Consider the following 20623-nt stretch of genomic DNA (forward strand, 5'->3'; position numbering starts at 1 on the left):
CCTCTCCCTTGGGCTCCCTATAGCAACTCAGCTGCCTCTGGTGGCCCTGCAGCTTTTTTTATATGGCCCTGCTTGACCCTGATTGGCTGCTCCCCACAGCCTCTCTTGGCTTGACTGCTCCCTGCGCAGCCTCCCTAGGCATCTTTTAACCCCTTCAGTGCCAGTGTGAGGCAGACGCTCCATCACGCATGGCAAAACCAAGAAGTTGCTGGAATGAGTATAAAGAAACAGGAGATCAGCCCATAGTCGTCTTGGGTACTCAGACACTCAACTGACAGGTCATTAATTTAGGAAATCTTCATAAAGCTAGAACCATTGAGAGGTCTGATTTGTCTACTAGCTATGCCTTCCCCAATGCTTTGTGCACATTAAATTCCTTATTCATTACCATTTACTCATGCAGCCATTCCAAATGTGATCTTTTCTAATCTCATAAATCACGCAGGGATTAGCCTGACAAGTACATCAATGCAGACACCCAAAGAACAGACAGGTATTATGTCGGTAACACTGTAATTTCTCTGAGGCTATGTCTACACTACAGATACTACAGCATCCCCTGAGCAACGTAGCTAGATCGATTCACGTTTTAGATGTAGACCCACCCGAGTCAGTGCTGATCTAATGACTCGGGCATAGCGCTAAAGGATGTTAAAATGGGCCTGTCTTTCAGGTAAAGTACTAAGGCCTTGTCTACCTAAGAAAGTGTTGTCAACATAAATTACAGCGATGATCAAAAAGAGCTGTAATTACAACACTTGTGCCTGTCCACACAGCATTCATTGTGTCACTGAAGCACGTCCACAGTTGGTACTCTGGAATCGACAGTGAGAGCAGTGCACTATGTGCCGCTATCCCACTGTACAACTCACTACCTTGTGCTGCTAGGAGTTATGGGAAGGTGGAGAGGATCGCAGTGCGTAATGGGTGTGGGATCAATGTCCCATGATGCAGCGATTTCCATCCCATAATTCCATGGGTTTCCGACTGTGTTTCACAGCATTTTTGAATGGTCCCAGTTTCATGTGTGCACGCCACCTCTATCTGAAAGGATGGATCCTGCACTGCTCTCCACTGTTGTTGTCAGTGATCTGAACACATCGTGGCTGGTCATGCAGTATATCATGAGCTCCCAATCCGAACAGGAATCCGTGGCGCCTGACCTACTGTGTGCCATGCAAACGAACAACGCCGGATTACTGTTGGCATTCATGGACCATCTGCATGGGACGCATGAAACAAGCACTGAGTGGTGCAATTGCATCATTCTGCAGGTCTGGGATGATGAGCAATGGCTGCAGAACTTTTGAATGCGCAAAGCCACCTTTATGGAACTCTGTGCGAAGTTCACCATAAAACTGCACAACTTGTATTTGGGTGGCCCATTCCATGATGTGTTCTAATTATCTGGTGGAGCGTCCTTGTTTAGTGAAGGTGGTTTTAAGTGTGTTAAGGTGTACTGTATATTCTGGACTTTCTCCTTGAAGCGTATCCTGTGGTATCTGAGTACTTGGCTGTAGGTAACAGATTTCTTAGTGTTTCTAGGGTGGTTACTGGAGGTATGAAAGCAGGTGTAGTAATTTGTGTAAGCTTGAGACCTTGTCTCTCTCTCCAACAGAAGCTGGTCCAATAAAAGATATTACTTCACCCTTCTCTCTCTAATATCCTGGGACCAACATGGCTAAAACAACACTGCCTCATAATGTAGACAACACAGCTGTAATTTTAACATGTGTTAATTGATCAAGGAAAACCCTAGTGGGGAACCTACAGTTTACCCTGACCAGCTAAGACATTAAAACTACAACTTCTTTTGCATATACAAGGATTTTAGCAAGTTAGTTAATACACATTAGCCAATCCATGTTAAAAGAATACAAGCCCCTAGCTACACTGATTTTGTAGGGCTGCAGCAAAGAGGCCTGGCCTCCCTCGGAGATTGAAAGCGAGGGACAGCCAGATGCCCTCTGGTGGGTGGAACCAGGAAAGCCACGCCCACCACACCAGAAACAGAGGGGTGGGATAGAGACAGGAAGTACAAAAGGCGGGCCCAACACTACACCTCAGTTGGGTTGGAGCCACTGAGGAGGACAGATGGATCTTGCTGGCTCTGAGAACCAGAGAGGCTGTTGCCTGCTGCCTGCAGATGGCCTGACCCGCCGAGTGATCGGGAGCCAGAGAAGCTGATGGGACTGCTGCTTGCAATGTATCATGGAGAGATGGAGGACAACCCTGAGCTACAAGTACACTACAAAGAGGGTATAGGAAGTAGCCCAAGGACAGTCGACTAGTCTGGCTCTGCTCCTTCCCGAGCACTAATCAGCGCATTTCAGCCGGAGCCCCGCTGACCCAGTGGTGGAGCACTCCACCATGGTGAGGGTGCTGGGCTGGGACCTGGTGGAGTAGGGTGGGGTCAGGTAGCCCTACGCCATGCTACTTGGGGGTGGAAGACTCCCCCACCTGAGCGCCGAGACGGTGTCAGTGCTCGTCCCTCGCCTGGGCTTAAAGATTCACTACTGCTCTACTCTGCCAGAGGGTTGGAGCCCTGTAGACTGCTAACTCCCCCTGTAGACAGACTGTCGTTCTAGGACTGTGTAGCAAAGGCCCTGGCCTACCTTGGAGATTGACAGCGAGGGAGGGCCCTGCACTCCTCCATGCCTACAGGAGTAAAAATCAACACAAATGTATTTTAATCAGTAAAGCAAGTAAATATGAATCTGAAGTACAAGATCTGTGGAGTAAGGCAGTGCCATTTTTACATAGAATAGAATCACACTTTAAGAAGAGGGTTTCTTTTCAAAAGTTGACCATTATAATCCACTCTGTGCATCTCTCTAACATTAGCATGCATGTTCTGGTACAAATTTACTTTAAAACACCATCATTTGGTACACAAACTTTACCAGGAATTTTGGGAAACACATTAATGCAATTTATCACACCCAAACCTGGCTTTGAAGCACATATTCCTGACTAGAGTGGGAGAAGAGCATCTGAATATGTTAAAAATCCCAAATTTCCTGGGAACCACCCCCACTTATTAATTTATCACCTCCTTAGAATTCCCTTAAAATGACAGAACGTTGTATGTGCTACACACCTTCTCACTCCTGAAGTCTTCCTCATTCTCCAGTCATTTCAGATGGCAATAGTTTTCATGATGCTAGCTAGATTGGCTCAGTATTGACTCCTTGATGCCTGTTTTTTTGAAAATTCAGAATGGCCTGGGGCATAATGCAGAGAGGTCTTTAAAAAAAATGAGAGCCAGAGATCACAGGCAAAAGGCCAGAAGAGAAAATGGCTTAACTGTAGTGTGCATTGAGTTCAAGAACAACTGAAATCCAGAAAGAAAATTTGTATTCAAAGTCAATGCAGGTGATCAAATACAGAAGAGATACAGTCCCACATTCTGAAATGAAAGAATAGTCTGGCCATTGCATTGTGGACTCCCTGGAGTTTAGGGACTGGTAATTTAGGAAAAGTGTTAAAGAAAGAATGGTAATATTTGAGATAAAGAAAGATTAAGGGATTAAAAGATTTTGTATGGGGGCAGGCTCAAAGAAAGGAAGTATCCTGTTAATATTCAGATACAGATAAACTGAATACAGAGAAGTTGACAGACAATTGACAGAGAAAGGAGATATAGGACAAAAAGTTCAGGGGGAAGGACGACTCTAAAATGTTTTGTTTTGGGAACAAAGTTTAAGAGATTGGTAGTGGAGCCTGAGACAAGGGAAAAAGTAGACTCTTCTCCAAGATGGACTTCAGTCCTGGAAGCATGCAAATACGAAGGATCTTATGGTGACAAAACTAATGGTTTGGACAAGGGCTAGAGGAAAAAGTAGTATGGAGCTGGGAGTTATCTGCATGGAAGTGATGTTCACAATCAAAGCTATCAATGAGACCTCCCAGAAAAACAATCTTTATGGAGAAGAACAAAGAGACAGTCTTAAGACCCCCTTTCTAGCAGAGGGGAACATGGAAAATTAGAAGAGTAGCAGTTAGCAGTAGAATTCAAACCAAGAGACAGTGTTGGAGACACTGCTGTCACTTTGACAATTGAGGTTAAACATTCCTAGTCCATTTTGCTCTGCAAACATCTGATATTGGGCTAATGAAATACAGTTTTTGTCTCTAGAATAATTTAGGATCATGGTTAATTTTTTGCAGATGTCACTAATCTGACCCTCATTTTTATCACTGTCTCTTCCCTATGTGTTGGCAGCACATTTTGCTGTGTTATTGGATGACATGGATTTTTGTATGTTCCCTTACAGAATTCAACAAACTTTCAAATGTGACGATAGTCAGGCTTATTTGGAGTCTTACATAACTGAAGAAAATAACTTCTTGTCTTCGAGGCTTACAAACATTAATAAAAAACTTTTGTTTTTTGGTTGTAAATATGCCACTCAAACTCACCCACAGCACTGAGAACCACATCTGAGACTCTTTCCTTAGTGAATTGTGTGCCAGACACAAAACAGTCCCTTTCAGGAGCCTCAACCACAGCCGGGCTGGTGGCTAGTGACTGCTGCTCTGCGTAGCACAGCTGGGCCTGTGGCTGGTAACCACTCACTTTGCAGGAGTCACTTTGTATGAGGCTGCACTGCAAAGGCTTCTTGATGTACAATAGATAACGTGCGATCAACTTTTCTGTGCCGTTTTTCTCACGCAGAGTCGTCAGCAACACAGGGTATGTTCCCACGCTGGAATCAGCTGGAACACGAAGGCCGGTTCAGATCAAGATAACCGCATGCAATGAGACCTGTGTATGTGTGTGTAGGGGGGGAGGGGAGGTAAGTAGGGAGCTGTACTACTGCTGGAGTGCCCCGTTTTTCAGAGCCTCTGCCAGCACCTGGCTAGAAGGGGGGCGATTCATGTTGGGAGCTGCGGGCCCTGGAGCTCTTGCCCCGGTGCAGTGGGAGCTGCTGAGAGCCATGGGCCCCGCAGGGGGTGTGGTGGGGCATGCTGGGAACCATGGGCCCTGCAGGGGGGGGTAGGTGCCATTGCCCCTCTTGGAAGCATTTTATACCGGGAGCAAGGGTCCTGGGGGACCTGCTTTGGAGTATTGGATGGGGCCGCTGGGGAGAGCCGGGGGTGTGTCTGCAGCAGTGTCGGGTACTGGGGGGCCGGAGCTCTGCCGGGGCCGCGTTGGGTGCAGCAGGCGGGACCGTACTGGAAGGTGTGGGCCCTGCATGGCTGGGCACGGCCTCCCGCGCCTAACCCTCTGCCCCACGGAGGCGCCGGCCGTAGGCGGAGGGGGGGCGGGGCTTGGCTCGGCCCGGCCCCACGCTGCCTTCAGTCCTCGCGAGCCAGGCCGGCTCCTGCCGCCGCGCCGCAGCCAGCCCGCTGCCAGGCTGACCCAATGCGCCGGCTGGCCACGCCCCTCTGCTCTCCCCTCCCCCGCCTCCTATTGGCCACAGCGCCGGCCAGTCAGCGGGCGGCAGAGAAGGGCTCTCGAGTACCGACGGAAGCCCCGCCTCCTGGGAATGGCCTGAGCTCCCATTGGCGGGCGAGGCTGCCCCTCCGGGAACGTCTGTTTCCGGTTCCGTGGGGCGGGCGGGGGGGGAGGAGAGAGAGAGGCAGGGACTCTGCCTGTGAGTGACACACAATGAGGCGAGGGGCCGCGGCGGGGCCGTGAGGGGCCGGGACCGGGACCGGGGCCAGGGCCGGGACCGAGCGGGGGGGGGAGGGGAAGCAGCGGGCCCAGCCATGGACAATCAGGTGAGGAGGAGACGGTCCGCTCCCCGCGCACGGGGAGAGCCGAGGGGCGATATCCCCCTCCCGCCCCCTCCGCGGCATGGGGTGGGGGGGCAGCTCTCACCCGTCCCCCCCCCCGAGGCAGGGGGCGTGCCTTCAGAGATATACATGGGGGGGAAGGGGCAGAAGCGGGGCTGTTGCCCCCACCTCCTCTGAGGCGTAAAGGGAGGAGAAGGGGGCGGGGCAGCAGGGGGTGTTGCTGCCCCCCCCCCCGAGGCAGAATGGGAGGCTTGGGGCAGCAGCGGGGCTGTTGTCCCCGTCTCCTCAGAGGCATCAGGGGAGGGGACTGGGGTGGTAGGAGAATTGTTGCCCCCCCCACAATGGGAGGGGGGAGGGGCAGTAGGCAGGCTGTTGCCCCCCTGCCCTCTGAGAGGCTTAATGGGGGTGAAGGGCAGTAACCACCCTCCTGAGAGGTAAAATTCAGGAGGCAGCAGAGGGGCTATTGCCCCCTGCTCCTTCAGGAGTATACGGGGAGGCAGCAGTGGGGCTGTCCCCCTCCTTGTCCCCTCTGAGACATAAGGGGGTAGAGGGGGCAGCAGTGGGGCAGTTTCCTCCCCCAGCCCCCTCAAAGGCTTAATGTGGGGGAGATGGGCAGCAGTGGGCTATTGCCTTCCCCTGTTCACTAAGGCATAATGGGGAGGAGGGGCAGGAGCAGGGCTAGTGGCTCCCCCCTGGCCTCTGAGATATATGGGGAGATGGGGTGGGCAGGATGAAGGGGCAGCAGCAGGGCTTTTGGTCTTCTCCATCCCAGCGGCAGGGGAGGTGCCAGATATCAGCTGTAGCAGGGCTGTTGCCCTTTCCTCTCCCCCGGAGATGTGGTCATCAGCAGTAGTAGGGCTGTTGCCTCCCCTGCCCTGAGAGGCATGGGGAGGAAGGAGCAGTGGAAGCCTGTTGAGACACCGATGAGGGGACAGGAGCAGGGCTCCTGTCCCTTACCCCTCAGAGACATGGGAGGGGATAATACAGCTGTCCTGTAGCCAGCTTATTCTTTTCCCACACTCCCAGATACGGGAAGGGGGCGTGATGACTCATAGCAGGCCTGTTGCTCCCTCACTCAGACATGAGGGAAGGACAATATCAGAAGCAAAAGGCCCTGTATGATGCCCCCACACCATGGAATGAGTGAGGAGAGTGGCTGCCTGTGCAGGGTCATTGCCTTCTGGAGGCATTAGTAGGGGGCAGGCCAGTGTCAGAATTAGGGTTACTGCCCTGCAACTCTCCCTCACCTCAGGTCTGTCTGAGGAGAAGTCATGTCAGTAGTTGCCCTGGTCAGACATGGTGGGGAAGAAGTAATGTTATCCACAGGGCTGTTGCTGTCCGTGGACATGGGGGATGCCCTGTATTCGCAGAACAGGTATTACCATGCTCAGCCAAATGGGAGTTCAGGGCTACAAGTTTATTTCAGATCATCTAAAGCAGGCAGATCATTTTTCCCCCCCAAGTCTCTTTGTATGTGTCCGTTATGTATGTTGACCGGAGTGTAACATTTCCACACAAGTACAGGCTTATAAAGTCATATGGGAGTCAGTTAGTGCTTGGTTGATAATCCAAAAGAGGGAGTGTGAATAGGTAGAGTTGGTGACTTGAAAACAATTGATACATAAAAGGAAAACCAGAGGGGAATGTTGAGGACTTTAAGTAAAATATTGTAGAGTCTATTAATCCCCACCATCACCAGTTGAACAAGGTTTTTGTTTGGGGACATTAGAGAAATCTCCTTCCCCCACAATTTCAAATTGGGCAAATTCAAACATTTTAGTTGAGGAGGTTTTATTTGGATTTCCTTTTAGCTATTAACTGGACCTGGATCTGAAGGAAATGTCCAGAACAATTCCCATTCTAAGCAATTTTTTTCTATATAATAGAACCTCAGAGTTACGAATACCTTGGGGAATGGAGATTGTTCATAACTCTGAAATGTTCGTAACTCTGAACAAAATGTTATGGTCGTTCTTTCAAAAGTTTACAACTGAACATTAACTTAATACAGCTTTGAAACACTACTATTGAGAAGAAAAATGCTGCTTTTCCTTTATTTTTTTAGTAGTTTACGTTTAACACAGTACTGTACTATAGTTGCTTTTTTTTTCTCTCCCCTTTTTTTCTTTCCCTAATTGTGTACTTCTGGTTCCAAATGAGGTGTATGGTTGACTGTCAGTTCGTAACTCTGAGGTTGTACTGTATTTAAATATTTTCCTTACCCATCTAGTTTTTAGTTGAGAACTGCATGGGACTTCTCCCTCACTGAAACTGTGAAACCTCCATAAGGTGAAAGCCCTTTACATGTCTCTGAAGGAGGGGAGGGTGTTGGATGCAGTAGCAAAATTTAAGGCGTAATTGAAGCTACAGAATAAAATTAATCTGTTGAAAAAGAATTCCTGCTTGAACATCATGTGACATATCCCAGATAACTTGCCTTCAGAGGTTTTCCCCATGGACATCAGAATTTAGATAGACTATCTACACAACGGTGCATCACCATCTACTAGGCTCCTGTGTTTTGATTAAAACTCTGTTTTCCTTGGACCTTTAGTTTTTTTAAGCCTAGAGAAAGGGAAGCATTTGTTAGGAGACAGAACTAGCTGACCACAGAGCACCATCATCTTTAATACAGCCCACAGGAGATGACAGGTCCCAACATGCAGAAGAAGAAAATGGCTTATAGCAAGATAATTTAAAGAGGAAGGTGACTCAAGAGACAGACTTTGGTAAAATGGGTTAAGCAGTTAATTAGAAGATCTGGTTCCTGGCTCTTATGGTTGATGCATCAACTGCTGATCTCTGAAAGTATTTTATGGATCAGATGGTAGCTTGGAAGAAAGTTTTTTAAAAATCTTTTTGCCTTAGAGAAGCAATTCGGAAGGTTGGTTTTGTGGTTGAGATACTGTGTTGGGAATCGGGAGTTCGGGGTTCAATTCCTGGCTCTACACAGATTTCCTGTGTGATCTTCAGCAAGTAGCTTAGGCCAAGATTTCAGAAAGCAGTCTGTGATTTTTGGCTGCTCTAATTAAGACTCCTTAAAGGGTCTAGATTATCAGGAAATGCTGAACACAAACCTTCTGAAAACCAGGCCCCTTCAAAGTATGTCATGTTGGACACTCAGATCCCCATTTTACTTATGGAGAAAATACTTTTTTTACCTATTGTCTGTCTAGAGGACTAAACATTTTGGTAAGGGACTCTTAATATGTTTATGTCCAACATCTAGCAGAGTGTGTACCCTGATCTCATTTGGGGTCCCTGTATGCAGTTGTAATGCAAATAATAATGTTCCCTTAAAAATGCCCATCCTGAAACTTCAGTAGGTTACACATACAATTTATAAGTGAAATCAAATCTCTTATTCCTCATAAATCTTAGTTGAGTGGAGATCAGACTCAAGCACTGCTGACCTTCATGTGGGTTTGAACTTCCAATTGCTTAAATTGATCATTTTATTAAGTTTAGTGTGAAATGATCTTGTCTATTGCTTTAGTTTGAAGAATGCGCCCTATACAAACTAGAGTAGTACATACATGGCACATATTCCCAGGTGAGTCTCTGGCTCTTCAAAGCTCATTTGAAAACCTTCTTGTATGCTTTAGTTTGTCTGATTAACACTTGCTTTTCCTATCCTACATCCATCTACATCATTCCACTCTCTCCTAGATGTAAATTGTCTGCAGTAACTTCAGCATCTTAATTTAATTTCAGCTTTTTCTTTTACTCTGTGTAGTGGATTTTTTGCTCCTTGTATGGGGGATTATCCCCACTTGTTTCTAGTGTTATCGGTTGTTTAATATTACTTAGACTAGACCTCAGAAGCTTTGATCAGGACTAGGGCCGCATAGTGCACTGGATGTTGTACAAATACATGCAAAAACAGAGTTTCTGCCCTTAGAGTCTTGTGATCCTTTCTTTGAAAGAACTTACATACAGTATTAGGTAAACAGTCCGTCATACAGTAGTTATATTTTCTTGTAAATTACGTGATTCTTCTACAAGAAAACACACAATAGTGTATTTTCCACATAATTCCATGTAAGCCTAGGCCATGTAAATCAATCAGTGTAGGAAACTTATAATGCAACTAAATTCTGGTTACCATGAAAATACATGATACTTGTGTCCTGGAACTTTACTAACTCAAATGCTGTCAAAAAGCAGTACTGTAAAAAAAAAAAAAAAATGTGTGGGCTTTCATAATATTCTAACCCCATGATCCAATGTCTAACACTCTTTTTGTTAAGATTATTTTACTAGCTGCAAATGATGTAAACTACTGGGATCTGAGAATCCAGTTGTTCTGCCTCTGTCATCCTCAGTGATAAAGATTCTGTAGTCAGAACTTTACAACTTAGTTGGTGTATCCCTCTTCTATGGCTGTGTTGACTCTGCAGAGTTAGGTGTGACTCAGGCACACAGAATAGATTTCTGGTGTTAGAAACCATTTTCAGTCACTTTTCTGACTGACTACAACTTAGTTTTAAAGAATTACCATGAGCTTCTCTGGCAACTTAGTTTCATTGTGGTAGAGACTTAATTTTCTTCTTGTCCTTCTGATACTTAGAACCTTCTGTCCATGGATCTCAAAGCTCTGTAAAACAGTGTCAGCATATTGACCTCTGTCCCACATCTTTGTCCCGTTTCAGTGCACAGTGCAAGTGAAGCTGGAGCTGGGGCACCGAGCCCAACTCCGGAAAAAGCCCACCACCGAAGGGTTTACTCACGACTGGATGGTATTTGTCCGTGGCCCAGAACAATGTGACATCCAGCATTTTGTGGAGAGGGTGGTGTTTCGCCTACATGAGAGCTTCCCTAAACCCAAACGTGGTGAGTGTGCATGTTAACCAGCATGCAGTCTCCTTTCTCTGCGGGATGGTCATGCAGTCTGGGTCTGGGATTGCGCTGTTATGTTTCTGTGAAACATTTTCTTGAGGAGGAACAAACACATTGCATACACTTGAGGCTTGAGTTTTGCCACCTTTGTTTAAGGAATATTAGAGAGACTGTGATCTTTCCTCTTAATGAAAGGGTCAAAGGTGAAATGCTTCCTCCCTTTTTTTGTTTTGTTTTGTTACTGAAGCATTAGTATATGCATGTTCTCAGAGCACTTAATGGCAAGAGAAGGGGGACAAATGACTATCATGTTACATGGTGGAAAGTGCCACTGGTGGTTATGCAGGTGTCTTAAAAGTACTGTACATATCATGGTTATTTGTGAGACACTCATGCTGTGAAAAGCAAACTGAAAGGTTGTTCTGTCTGTTAACCTGTGCATATAATACATGTGATGATTATGTCTGCCACAAGTCAGTGGCAATAAAATTGATATATGGTAGGAAACTGGACTGCTGAACTAGAAACTAATTTATAGAAAGACTTGAATAAAAGTTCAATTTGCTGTGCTGGTATCCTTGTCAGCCAGCATAATTACCTTATAACAAACATCTTTATGACGACTGTATATCCTCTTTGCTAACCAGATTGCTATGTCACCCAGCTCTAAAAATGGCAGTTTGTTTCGCCCTCCTTGATTCACACTTACCTTCTTATGGTTCGCCATATGCCAACCTGCTTTTCACCAAAGAGGTTGGATTAAAGGGGTTTTGCAGCCCATCAATGCCATTTCTAGATTGGCCTGGAAGGGTTGTTGCAAATGACTCTTTCCCTAACCTGGAGCAAGAGATTGTTGGCTGTACTGTACTGCTAACAGGTTATTTTAACAACTTAAAATATTGTAGAAACGGTGTAGTAAAAGAAAGAAGGCTGCCTGCCAAACAGTCAAAAAATGTGAAATCATTTGGGCAATATTTTCTTCATGGTAGGATTTAATGTGAAACCAGAGTTAAAATTAAGTCTGTTGACCCTTATTTCAAACAGGCTTTTTTTATTGTTGGGAATACAGGGGAATTGTTGGGTTGCATCTATTGGCACCGTTAAGATGGAGTAAAAGTTTGGAAGTGGGGAAATTAACTTGCATAGTGGTAGGTTTGAGGGAAATGCCGTTTCCTAATCAAGCTAATAATTTGAAATTCTTCGAGTGATGGTCCCTATATGTATTCCATAGGTGAGTGTGCATATTTCTGAGTCTGGAAGTGTTTGTTAGCAGTATCCATTGACTGTTACGTGCATAGTGTGTCCCCTCTTACTTACAGCTGAGTGTATAATAGGTTACGTGGGTCAACATCTCTCCAGTTCCCTCTTACTGCTTAATCGGAACCTCTCTTTCTTCATGCTCTTAGTTTTTGTGAAGGGAGTGACTTCTGTCTGTTTGCAGATAGTTGTATATAGTTGAAAATAGACAGTTTAGTTAGTGAAGATTTTTCCTTGTTTGAGGATCATCCCCTACCCCTCCATAGGGACTATACCCTGGATTCCGGGTTTTAAAAACTGTGTCTCCTGCCTGTGCTCATTCTCTGTGAGTGACAAGCACCAGAGGTGTCTTTAGTGCCTCAGTGAGACTCACATTGCAGCTCGCTGCTTCATTGTAAGTCCTTCTGCCCCAAACCTGGGAAGCTCAGGAGTTCCGCCTCCATAAGTTCCTAATGGGGGAAGCTATGCAACCGTGTGCACGCTCAGATCCAGGACCATTAGGCCTCCCTTTACAGCTGCCTTCACTGGCAGCGAGTGCCCCACTGAGCACCTCACGAGTCCCGCATCCAGCAATACTGAAGATGAAGTACAAGCCTCAGTATGAGTGTAAGAAACACTCTCATGGGCACAAAAGCAGATTCCTGTCGTGGACTGCTCCAAAGTGCAGCATTTCCTTCCTGAGACAGGTCAGATTGTGTGAGATGTGCGCAGATCTGGCTGGACCAGCACCCAATCTCCCCAGGTGGAGGGTAAAGCTTGGCGCAAACGGGATTTGACAGTGGCCCCAGTACCAATGTGTGTGGAGTGCTCAACAATGCTCACTGCCCATCCCACCACTACTGCTGTGCCTTCTAGACAAGCCAGCCCCGCAGATGCTGCCCGGGCCCTCTGGCATCTCCATGGGCACACTCAAAACTTCCAGCCACTTAAAGCCTCTCTTGTCATCAGTGGAACTGATACTCCCGTACCCACCATCTCTCCTCTCTGGACCCTTGCTCACCCAAGACATCCCCACTTGGGAAGATAAACCTCTTCTGCTGTTGCTGGACAGACCCCTGTCACACCACAGCCCTCCCATACCACCAGTTCCTCCACTGCTGGAACTGTCCTCTGAGTCATAGGAGTTTCTGGAGCCAGAACACTTGTTCTCCCCAGTGACACACTGCAGTTCAGATTCACATCCCCAACCGCCTTATCCACCGGTATATGATCCAGCAGTGGGGGTCTGGTACCATTACTCATGGGGCTCACTGCGTCTGTAGACCCTTCTCTTTGGCTGGACACTCTGGGACCTCTACAGCCAATGCTACACACCCTCCCAGGCCATCCTATTGACCTCCCCTGCTCCTCCACCAGCACTGTCGGTCTCTGAGGATGAGGCAGACATCAAACGGTTGCTTCCTCATTGCCGGATGAAGCGATTATTCCCCCTCTAGCTTTCTCCGCTGGATGACCATCGGCAAAATCAAGGTTTGCTTCAGAGGGTAGCAGCAGACCTGGGCATTCCCTGGGAGGATGCTCAGGACCAACATCATCATCAGCTCCTGGACATTCTCCAACCTCAGCGGCCCTCTAGGTTGGTGCTACCTATTAACGAGCCCATCCTCCAACCAGTGCACTGCACACTTCTGCCTCCTGTGCCCGCCCACGCCTAAGCGGTCAGAGAGGAGGTATTTTGTACCTGCAAAGGGGACTGATTTTCTTTTTCCCATTCACCCCTCAACTCTCTTGTCATCCACTTGGCAGCAGAGCATGCACGCCAGCACCAGCAGAAGTCTACTCCTCCAGACCAGGCAGCAAAGTGCATGGATCTGCTGGGGAGGAAAGTATATTCTTCAGCAGCACTACAGTTTTGGATCGTGAACTATCAGGCTCTGCTATCCAAGTATGATTTCAATAACTACACAAGGCTAGCAGAGCTCCGGAACAAGCTGCACCAGACCAACAGCAGCAGTTTCAAGTGCAGGTAGATGAGGGGCACCTGGTTGCCAAGGTGGTTTTACAGGTGGCTGTGGATGCAGTTGATATGTCCTCTCACTCTCTCATGATCAGTGTCGTCATGCGCCGAGACTTGTGGCTCCAATCATCCCGCTTTCCTAGGGAAGACCTCCCCTTTGACAAAAAGACTGTTCCAGGACAAAATGGACAAATTTCTTCACTCATTGAAGGACTTCAGGGCCATGTTATGATCTCTTGGTGTATATATATCCTGGCCCTGCAATGCAGACAATAGAGGCAGCAGTTCTGTCCGCACCTTCATGCTCCCTACCTAGCCTACTATCATCAGCATCAGCAGGAGGCCCCATGTAGGCGGTACTGCTGTCAGTGACCTCGCTTCCCCATCTCTGCCACAACCACCTCCTTGACCCTGCCCCACCAGCAGCCAAAATGTCAGTTTTGATGTGCTGGTCAGGACCTGTGAACCTCCCCTGATGCTACCGGCAGTGCCCCATTTAGTCTTTTGGGGCAGTCTTGCCCTATTCACCCACAGTTGGGGCAAGATCACCACTGACAATTGGGTACTGGAGATCATCCACCACAGATACTCCATAAAATTTCTTTCCCCCCACATCAGCCTGGACACTCCCTGAGGACTCTTCTATCAACACATTGCTCAACAAGAAGCGGACACTTTTCTCCTCAAGGGAGCCAGAGAGCATGTCCCACTGCACTACAAGGGATGAGGCTTCTATTCATCATACTTTCTCATCCTGGAGAAGAGCAGAGTGCACCACCCCACTCTTGACTTTTCAGGTGCTGAATATGTTTATCAGAAAGTCCAAATCTGTATGGTGATGCTGGCATTGATTATCCTATATTTCCCCCAGGGAGCCAGATTCGCAGCTCTCATTCACCCGGCCCACTGCAAATTTATCCATTTTTTGATAGGACACAACCACTACCAATTCCTGGTCCTCCCTTTTGGCAGTGTTGGCTTCGCAAGTCTTTACAAAGGTCTTTGCCGTGGTAGCAGTACAAATGTGCTACCTCGGCTATTCAGTCTACCCCTACCTAGATGATTGGTGCTATCCCGACAGGAATTCATCTCCACCATCCTCTCCTTTCATTCTCTCCTGATGTCTCTAGGTATTTGCGTCAATGAGGAAAAGTCGGTGTTGATATCTACACATGATCCCTTTTATTGGAGCGCAGCTCAACTCCATCGCAGCTTGGGCCATTCTTCTAGCAGACCGATTCACAACACTGACAACTGTTATCATGGACCTGCATCACAGGTCACACACCACAGTCTGCTGTTGTCTGTCTCTCCTTGGACATATGGCAGCCTGCACCTTTGTGATGCTGCACGCATGTCTGCAAATGCGTTGCCTCCAGATGTGGCTTCCCTCTATCTACAGACTCCACATGGATCATATGGAGGCCAGGGTCATTGTTTTCCAGATGATGCTGGCCTCCCTCACGTGGTGGATTGATCCTTCCAAGGTCATGTTCAGCACCCCCTTCACGCCTCCTGCCCCACAGGCCACCATCACAACAGATGTCTCCTTTGTGGGTTGGGGAGCCCATCTAAACCATCACACAGCCCAGGGAGTGTGGATGCCATGGGAAGCCAGGATGCATATAAACATGCTAGAACTGCAGCTAGTCGATTTCGTTTACCAGGCATTTCTTCTTCTCATTTGGGCCCTTCACATTCAATTGCTGTCTGACAACACAGCAGTTGTGTACATACTCGGGACCACAGCCTTTGGAAAAAAGAGCTCAAAGGTCTGACAAATGCGGCATTTTGGGGGTAATTTAGGATATAGCCATAAGGACACCCTGTCTCTGTGGAATACACTGTAAGGGGGAGGGAGGATCAGCCATTATGGCCATCAGTTCACTGACCCATCTAGCTGAGGTAATGGCTACCAAGAATATCACCTTCATGGAGAGGTGATATCGTTGAAAGCAGCTCAAAGGGTGGCTTTGTAAAGGCAGAGAGAATAGGATTAAACCCACACCCCTGTGGGACCTGGGGTGGGAAGGTACTGAGTAAACCCTTCATGAAATGGATGGTGGTCAGGAGTGTGAACATGGAGATGCCATGTATTGGGTGGGGGGAGGGCCGGGGGGAGAAAGGCACTAAGTGCTGCCAGTTGGACCCATACAGAACTGAGGGCAAGGCCCTATGTTTTCAGATCGAGACGGTAGTCAAGGACAATAGGTATAGATATCGCACTCAGATGTGAAGCATCTCCTTTTAGCTTGTTAACAGGCTCTAGTGGATGCCCTCCTGCTCTGGTTAAGGATGTATCACACTGGGGTGAAGCATGCCCTTTCTACCATCAAGCCCCATCCAAATACCAGGCAGTAAGATGAAGAGGGCCCTGATTGGGATGCCGGATCTGGCCCCGATCTTGTGAGAGGCGGAGCAGTGTGTGGGTGAAGAGTCTGAGGAGATACGTGAACCAGAATTGACAGGATTAGAACAGGGCTACAAGTACCATGGTGACCCGGAGGATCTTGAGTATCACTTGTGGGAGGAGGGAAATGGGGGAAAAGCGTAGCAGAGGTTGCCTGTCCAAGGGAGAAAAAGAATGTCACCCTGCAAGTCCTTCTCCATTTCTCCCCTGGAACAATAAAGGGGCAGCTTTCAGTTCTCACAAGTGGAGAAGAGGTCCCACTGCGGGGTACCCCATTTGTCAAAGAGGCACTAGAGTGTAGCATCATGTAACTCCCACTCGTGGTTGAGGTAGAGTGTCCTGCTGAGCGCATCAGCTAGGGAATTCTGGCTGCCTGGAAGGTATGTGGCCTGGAGCAATGGGCACATCACTGTTATTGTGGGGAGCACACATCAACACACAGTCACGAGTCAGGGCAGATGGTCGCTTCAGGAAACTGGTCTCCATATCAACTTGTTGAAATGCAGGGCAGTCAGGAATGCCTGCCTTCACTTCCTACCCCTCCTCAAGGGCAACTGACAATATCTGTGTGTCCAACTGGCACTCCAGCTTCCAGCCTTCCCTCATCTCCTCTCCTAGGATGCAGGTCGTGTGCTTCACTCCAAACTAGGGTCTTCGGTCTCCAAGCATGGCTCCAACATGGTTCATGGGATTAGAGTCCAGCTGCTTGATAAGACTACAACAAGTATTACTAAAAGGCAGTCAACTTGAATTACTTACCTTCAGAAATGGAAGAGGTTCAGCCACTGGTGTCACCATTGTGCCTTGTGCCTGAATCTTCTCCACTCTCAGCCATTTTAGATTATCTGCGACTTCTGGACTTAAATCCTTTTTAAATCTATTAGTTCTGTTAAGGCTCATCTTCTCACGATATCAGCATTTCATTCCTTACTATAAGGGTTTTCTATTTTTGCTCACTCTATGTGCTTGAGATTTATTAAGAGTCTGAGGAACCTTTACCCCCAAGTTAAGAATCCTGGGATCTCAGCCTTGTACTCACAGGTTGCATAAGGTTTGAACTTACCTGCTCCTGGCTCATTTATCTATGAAGACGGCCTCTCTCTTAGCTATCACATCGACCTGCAAGGTTGGAGAAATTGGGGCCTTCATGGCAGATCCTGTATTTCATATTTTTTCAAGGACAAGGTGTCCCTACGCCCGCACCTAAAGTTCTTATGTAAGGTGCTTTCAGTTTTCCATCTCAGCCAGTCTATTCATCTACTGATATTTTTTCCTAAACCAAATAAATCTCAGTGGGAGGCTTTCCTTTATACATTAGATGCATGTTGGACATTGGCCTTTTATCTGGACCAAACAGTTTTGGAAATCACCTAGACTCTGTCTCTATCGCAGATCCATGATCTCTCCATAGAGCTGTAAAAGATGGATCTCTGGGTGTATTACTGTTTCTGCTTTGCCTTCCCAAAGAACAGTAGCGCACTCTATCAAATCACAGGCAACTTCCACAATGTTACTTGAAAACACTTCAGTGTTTGAGGTATGCAGAGCTGCTACTTGGGCTTCAGTGCGTATCTTTTCTTGGTCCACGCTGTCAGATCTGATGCTGCACTTGTTTCTATTGTACTGTCTTCAGTCTTGTACTTGATTCCAAAGCTTCCGTCTCTGTGAGGATGCTGGTTGGGAGTCACTTAACATGGAGCACCCCTAATGATGCTTCTTGAAAAAGAAGAAAAGGTTAGTCACCTTGTGCGGTAACTGGTTCTTTGAGATGCGTGTCCTTCTGAGTGGTCCACTACATGTTCTCCTTTCCCTCTGCTTCAGACTGTTCTTGTTGGACACTCGGCTAGAGAAGGAACTGAGTGTGCTTTGCCTGTGCAGCCTTATGTACTCTCGGAGCGCAGCACGAGGTTATATAGGGCACGTGCACAGGCCGAACAGACGCTGCTGATGGAAAATCTCTTTATCAAGGGTTTGAGAGGTGCACATGATGCAGCTGAAGTGGAGCACCCATAGGAGGACGTATCTCAAAGAACCACAGTTACTGCACAAGATGAATAACCTTTTCTTGTTTTGAGAGTAGTGGGAGAGCAGTTTTCCTACCCCTAATTAAGCATATGACCCTATTCTGTGTTGTTATAAAAGTCAAAGGTTTAAATGAGCCCTGCATTGTCAGAGGCTCATTTCTCTTCCTTGTAATTGCTCAGATCTTGGCTATTGTTGCATTATGTCTGAAGTTAATGTTTGTTTTGCTTTCTTCTTCTTAGTGTGCAAGGAGCCTCCTTACAAAGTGGAGGAGTCTGGCTACGCTGGCTTCATTATGCCTATTGAAGTACACTTCAAAAATAAGGTAGAGTCCTGTTCTGCTAATTGTTTTGATTGCTTTGAACTACATGAGACAGTTGAACCACTTGGCAAAAAGGCGCCAAATTATGTGACCATTTTATATGTGTTTTTATTGCTCTGATAAACAGAACTTGACTGTTGGAAGCTATAGCAAGTTTTCTGCCAGACTTTGAAAGGATAAACTCCTGTCTAGTAGAGAGAGAGTTATATAGAAAGGTAATATAAGGATAGTGTAGCAAGTTAAGGGCTTGTGTAAACACAAGTTGGTATAGTTAGTTGTACAAATCCCCAAGTGGGGATACAGTTATATTACTATAAAGGTGTGTATACTGTTACAACTTATGCATCTTGCCATACGGTAGTATGTTGTAAGCACTTTTTATATTGGTATAATCGCTTTCACACTAAAGCTTGTACTGCTATTAAAAAAAAATTGCACCCTTAACTAAAATAGTTACAGCAGTGTTAATATGGTGTATAGACCCAAGCCTAAGACTTGTGCGTCTTGGGCATAGTAATTCACAATTTATAATAGATATGATAGATCTGAGCTTATGTTCATGCTAAAAGAAAATGCTAAGGATTTTAAATCTTAAGATTCAACAATAACTGTGTGAAAGCTAAAATGTAGTATTAACGGCATACCATGAAGATAAAATTTAGTCCTGCCTCAAAAGTCCTATGCTACATGACTTAAAAGGTTACAGAAACTAGAGATTTGTCAAACCAACTTTGCACTCATTGGTTGTATATTCAATTTCACATTAACTCTTTGTTGTGACTGAGTACTGAGCATTCCCTTCTTTTGGTTGATGTGAATCAGTTGGGCTTATGTATAACATAGCTGGCACAAACCCAGAAAAGCAAGGAAATGAAACGTTAAGCCACCTAACAGTATGTAACCTCTATCCTCCCCTTCCCCCCGCCCCATGGGCAGATACCTTACCATTACCACAACTATTGTACACCACACCAATACCTTAACTCTACCTACCTAGCTTTGCAGCACCTCCTTTACTGAACACATTAGGCTACCTCCATCCTTGCTTTCTGCACCCCTCTTCACCACACTACCTCCTCCCTGCACTGTTAGATGTGAATGTTTGGTGTGTGTGTCTGCATTCTCTTTGTAGCTTGTGGAGCTCTGACCTTTATTATTGACGCAGTAATGAGCTGGTGAACAAACCCAACAAATTTCCCATATTTTGGGGAAACAGGGAGAGCACCTCTGATATACCACTGGAAGCTTTTTTTGCCCAAGACAACCACTGTTCTGAGGCTGGGAAATGGGAGGAGCCCAAGAGAAGTGGGGATGGCAGTGGTTGGGGGATGAGGGTGGGAGATAGAAGCAGCTTTGCCCAGACCCACAAACTAATGAGATTTTAAATAGACAAAGTTTGTGACTTTTCCTTCTGATTTAAAAAAAAAAATCTTTTAGGTGAAAGCCCACCTCTTCCCCACCCCTCATTCACTTCAGGTTCAGAATTCACCTTTAAATGCCCAAACAAAAAAGGGGATCCTGTCCCCTCTGGCAGCTTGCAGAGGACTCTCCTACCTGAGGTGGGTGAACAGTCATTAACTTGCTCTCCTCTTCCCTCCCCTATCACTGTCTTTCCCTCTCTTCCGTCTTCCTCCCATTCTTTTGCTCCACTTGCATTCTTTCTCCATGCTGCCTTATGATTATCTTTCATACATGCTCAGTCTCCCATCACCCCACATTCTCCCTCCTGCCACCCTTATGTTGTCCTGCAACCACACTCGATTGTCCTTTCTGCCCTCCATATTCACTTGCCTTCTGTGTCTCTCCCCTACTCACATGCTCGTCAGTGTCCCCTCTTTGCCACCTGATAGCATATGCCAAATAGAGCTGCTTCCTTCCCTGAATATAGAATGGTTTCGCCCTTTTGAGGAACAATGGGAGGTGGTGGCCATCTTTGCAAAGGACTACTTAAATCTCTTCCTTCACAAATAGTAGGGACATGGTGTCCATTTTCACTGATGAAAGCTGGGGTGTCCTCTTTCCCACTGAGAACAGTGGGAGACGGTAGCCTTTTTGAGAATTGCTGCAGAGAAGG

At 46.8% G+C, this 20623-nt stretch overlaps 1 protein-coding gene across 1 annotated transcript in view; it reads left to right on the forward strand.

The window, feature by feature from the left end:
* MLLT1 (MLLT1 super elongation complex subunit) overlaps window positions 1-20623 on the forward strand; it is a 58702-nt gene that overhangs the window by 4636 nt on the left and 33443 nt on the right. The window contains exons 2-3 of the mRNA XM_067562096.1: window positions 10395-10575; window positions 18470-18552. Coding sequence (XP_067418197.1) covers window positions 10395-10575; window positions 18470-18552 — 264 coding nt within the window. The remainder of the gene's footprint in view (window positions 1-10394; window positions 10576-18469; window positions 18553-20623) is intronic.

The sequence above is a fragment of the Emydura macquarii genome, unplaced genomic scaffold, assembly GCF_026122565.2.
Source record: "Emydura macquarii macquarii isolate MOO-44397 ecotype Brisbane River unplaced genomic scaffold, CSIRO-AGI_Emac_v2 contig_306, whole genome shotgun sequence".
In the NCBI taxonomy this organism is placed as follows: Eukaryota; Metazoa; Chordata; order Testudines; family Chelidae; genus Emydura; species Emydura macquarii.